At 43.3% G+C, this 4,092-nt stretch overlaps 1 protein-coding gene across 1 annotated transcript in view; it reads left to right on the top strand.

Moving 5' to 3' along the window:
- The window catches only part of thoc2 (THO complex 2), a 28,078-nt gene that overhangs the window by 17,253 nt on the left and 6,733 nt on the right, over positions 1–4,092 (top strand). Inside the window, exons 26-32 of the mRNA XM_020598800.1 lie at positions 232–360; positions 473–604; positions 711–895; positions 1,488–1,663; positions 2,056–2,158; positions 2,381–2,766; positions 3,132–3,190. Of these exons, the coding sequence (XP_020454456.1) occupies positions 232–360; positions 473–604; positions 711–895; positions 1,488–1,663; positions 2,056–2,158; positions 2,381–2,766; positions 3,132–3,190 (1,170 nt within the window). The remainder of the gene's footprint in view (positions 1–231; positions 361–472; positions 605–710; positions 896–1,487; positions 1,664–2,055; positions 2,159–2,380; positions 2,767–3,131; positions 3,191–4,092) is intronic.

Here is a 4,092-nt window from a genome sequence, read left to right as displayed (position 1 = left end):
TTCAATGACCACTCAAGTGCACCATGAATTTAAAGCTTGAAAGGCATGTTAATAGCTACTGGCCTATTAAGACCACTTTTGTGAAACTCACTCAGGCAGACCACATTTAAGTGCAGCTCTGGGATATTGGCAAAATTCATGCCAACTTTGCAGCTTTTCCATATGGAACTTTTTATTAATATATTGTACTTTGCTGTTCAAGCTAATACACTTAATTGTGTCACTATGCAGGTGTTCTCTGCTATCATTTACACTGTGGCCAGCTGTACGGAGAATGAGTCTCACCGCTATGGACGTTTCCTCTGCTGCATGCTGGAGACGGTGACCCGTTGGCACAGTGACCGTTCAGTCTATGAGAAGGTGCCCACTGCTGCCTCCTCTCTACGCCTGCAACAGTCATTATTCTTTGTAACATTTTCTGACGTAAGACGAGCTGTGAATGAATCTGTCACTTTTTATTGTGTGCTCACAGGAGTGCGTTAATTACCCTGGCTTCCTGACAATCTTCAGAGCCACAGGCTTCGATGGAGGGAACAAAGCAGATCAGCTAGATTATGAGAACTTCAGGCATGTAGTGCACAAATGGCACTACATGCTGACTAAAGTGAGCTGCCCTTCCTTATTGTCATTGCTGTTAAAACAGATAAATACAGTTTAAGCTCTGTAGAGGGGTGTATATATCTAATCAATCCTCTCTCTGCTTCACTCAGGCTTCAGTTCACTGCCTGGAGACGGGAGATTACACACATATTCGGAACATTCTCATTGTGCTTACCAAGATCCTGCCCTGCTACCCTAAGGTCCTGAACCTGGGCCAAGCACTGGAGTGCCGTGTCCACAAGATTTGCCTTGAGGAGAAGGACAAGAGGCCAGACCTCTATGCCTTAGCAATGGGGTAACACAGCATTGTGTGCTGTTCAGCTCTCCATGGAGCTTACAGTTAACATATATATTGTGAAGTGTGATGATAACTTGGAAACATGGGGTCATGATTGTGGAAAAGGAGTAACGCATGTTATCTAAGTTTATAATTTAAATTTGTGCTCAGATAGGCATGGTGACTAACCTGTTATGAAAATGGATGGTTAGGTTTTTGCCTTTGTAGCTCTGGTCTGGACATGGGAGACAGTTTGGTTTTCTACTGTCTGTAATTCAGCCTTTTGACTTTTAAGAGCTGCTGTTAATTGGTAGAATCTGGGATTACAGAGGATGACAGTGAAGGACTAGCTGCTCTTGTTTTACAGCTGCAAATTGGCACAGAACCTGAATTTCTGAAATCCTTGAGAGACTAATTATTATCCACTTCCATGCTCACTATCTATTGTGTTTGTTTATAGCACAATATACAGGGGTTTGCTGGGTAGAGGTTGTGCTGATGAAGATCAGTTACTTGAATTTCCCTCTTTCTCAAAGTTGTATTGTGACACTGTGACAGTAGTTCTTTTGAGATTGTAGTGCACTGTGCAAATGCTTTATGCGTCTTACAGTTATTCAGGTCGGTTGAAAGCCCAGAAGGTGCACATGGTCCCTGAAAATGAGTTTCACCACAAGGAGCAGCCAGTACGCAGTGCCACCCCTGCCAATCAACAGAACGGCCCTGGCAGCACAGGCAAGCCTGCCACCAGCACGAGCAAGACAGAGGAGGGGACATCAGAGGATAGTGGTGAGTGAGCTTTCATTTGTTGTATGATATTGTCCCATTTTACTTTGTAGTACCATCACAGCTAAATCATTGTTTCATTGCTTCAGATTTGTGAGACCTGATGATAAAATGTGTGGGTTTTTTGTTTGTCTGATATTTTTGTCAGTGCAAGAAAAATGTAAATAACTTCTTGAATACCATAAAATGTGAACACAGGGATTCTTGCATACAGCTTTCAGTGCACTGCTGCTGAATCAAGGTTTATATCCACTATAAGTCAGCACATCTGAGCCAAATGTCTGTTGGAACTTTTTTTTTTTTTACATCTAATGGATGCTGCACATCCTAATATGCATGTCTGTAGTACTATTAAATCCTGTGCTCACCCAGCTCTTGGGTTTGTTTTTGTGCAGATCGGGGAAAGGATAAATCGCAGGGGACCACAAAACCAGTGAACAAAGCCAATAGTGCAGCAGCCAAAGTGACCACCAGCAATGGAAACAGTGCTGTCAACAGGTTGGCATCTGAACAGCTGCTTTGACATGAAGCTCTGTCAGTTAAAGCTACATACACATGAAAACGTAACATGAGTAATGATATTATGGTCAGTCAGTTCCCTGTTGGTTATTGGCTATGTCTTGTGATACAATAGCTCAGAAAGAATGTAATCCTGTATTTGGATCAGCAGAATCTTGTATGAAACCTTTAGAATAAACAATTTTGACAATCTCTTTGCAGCACCAAAGTTATTAAAGAGCGGGATGACAAAGAGAAGAGCGGAAAGGAGAAAAAAGAGAAAAAGGAAAAGACACCAGGCACCACTCCTGAGACTAAGGTGGAGAACCGTCGGGAGAAGCAGAGAGACGAGAGAACAGGGAAGGAGGAGCGGGTGGCACGTGAGGGTAAGGAGAAGACCCCCAAGGCAGACAGGGAGAAAGTGAAGGCAGAGGAGAAGAGCAGCAAAGACGACAAGGCCAAAGCCGGCAACGGGGAGCCCGTGGAGCCATCCAGGGAGCGCGACGCCATCAAGGAGCCCAAGAACAAGGAGAAAGGAGACAGGAGTGCTGTGGCCGGGGCCCTGAAGTCACAAGTTCCCAGATCAGAGTCAGCCGAATCTGAGAGGGGTAAGGAGCCTTTCTGTTTGTTTTACAGCTGAGTTATCCACACAGCTCCCGATAAGCATGGAAGCATTTCAACTGCAGTGTCACTTCCACATACAATGTAAAAGTATTCACCCTCCTTGGATTTGTTATTTACTCATTTAGAATAGATTTGCACTGAATTACGTGAGTGTGATTAGGATTTTGAGAAGCCGTATGTTCCGTTATTTCAACTGAATTTATTAAATTATTACAACAAATTGAATAAAATGCTTCGAGATCATTTATCATTTTGGAACAGCGTTTGTTGCTTTTTACAGCATGTCAGTCACAACCAGAAGAATGGAGGTTTATCTTAAACACAAACTTCACTCCTCTTGTCTTAACAGATAACAAAAGACGAAAGCTCGACAGTCACTCTTCTCCGTCCCACTCCTCGTCTGTTAAGGTTAGTATGGCTTGAGGAAGGCTGTGCCCGTTTCTTCTCTGTCTGCCGGAGCGTTCCCTGCCGTTGCACATTCCAGCAGCAGCCCTGAAGATCACCGATGAAGAGTTGTCGTACATGCAGGCATGGCATCTGGAAATCCCAACCAAATCCATGGGAGTTGGAAAGCATTCCATGGACATCAGCATATTTTGCAGAATTGGGAGAAAACCTCTCAAGGACTTAGCCAAGAGAATATTGTGTATATCAAGTATTTTCATATTGAAATGGTTATCTATTTTCATATTAATGAAAGCAGTCGGTGTGCCTTGGGAAGAAAGGATTTTTTAAAGCTTTTCTATATTCCTCGTGGATTTTTTTTCTTCTTTTTTGAGAAGATTCTTCACCTGAAATAAAATGGCTTTTCAAAGCAAGACCTTTCACTTTTTCCAATGGCAAAGTTTGTTTTTCTTTTCCTCGACAAAGAGCAGTATTTTGCTACTTGAAATGGTGCCCAAGATTTTTTTCCCCTTTTTTTGTGAGCTGAGAAGAATTATTAAAGTGATGTAAAGTATTTTGGTTTTCCCTCAACGTGCCCAGTTCCAGCGCACTGTCAGATGATCTCCAGCAAACCACTGTGCTGTCGAAGCACCTCTCTGCTGCGCCTTTGAGTCACTGGTCCCTCTTCTATCTCCGTTTGTAAAAACGGCCTGCATGCAGTCTTCACGTCACACAATGAGTGTTGAGTGTGTCCCTTCTGGTCCAGCCCCCTTCAGCGCTGTCCCCACAACTACCAGCCATCCACTTCTACAGTCCTACTACCTCCTGGCAAGCATTCAGTGGAAAATCAGAGCCACCAGCATCTGAGATCAACAAAACGATTGTTGCACTTTTGAATCAGCCAAAAATGCAAAGGAAAATAAGCC

Source organism: Monopterus albus, unplaced genomic scaffold (genome assembly GCF_001952655.1).
Source record: "Monopterus albus unplaced genomic scaffold, M_albus_1.0 scaffold39.1, whole genome shotgun sequence".
NCBI lineage: Eukaryota > Metazoa > Chordata > Actinopteri > Synbranchiformes > Synbranchidae > Monopterus > Monopterus albus.
The sequence above is the reverse complement of the archived record's forward strand: the minus strand, read 5'-3'. Positions and strand labels throughout refer to the sequence as shown.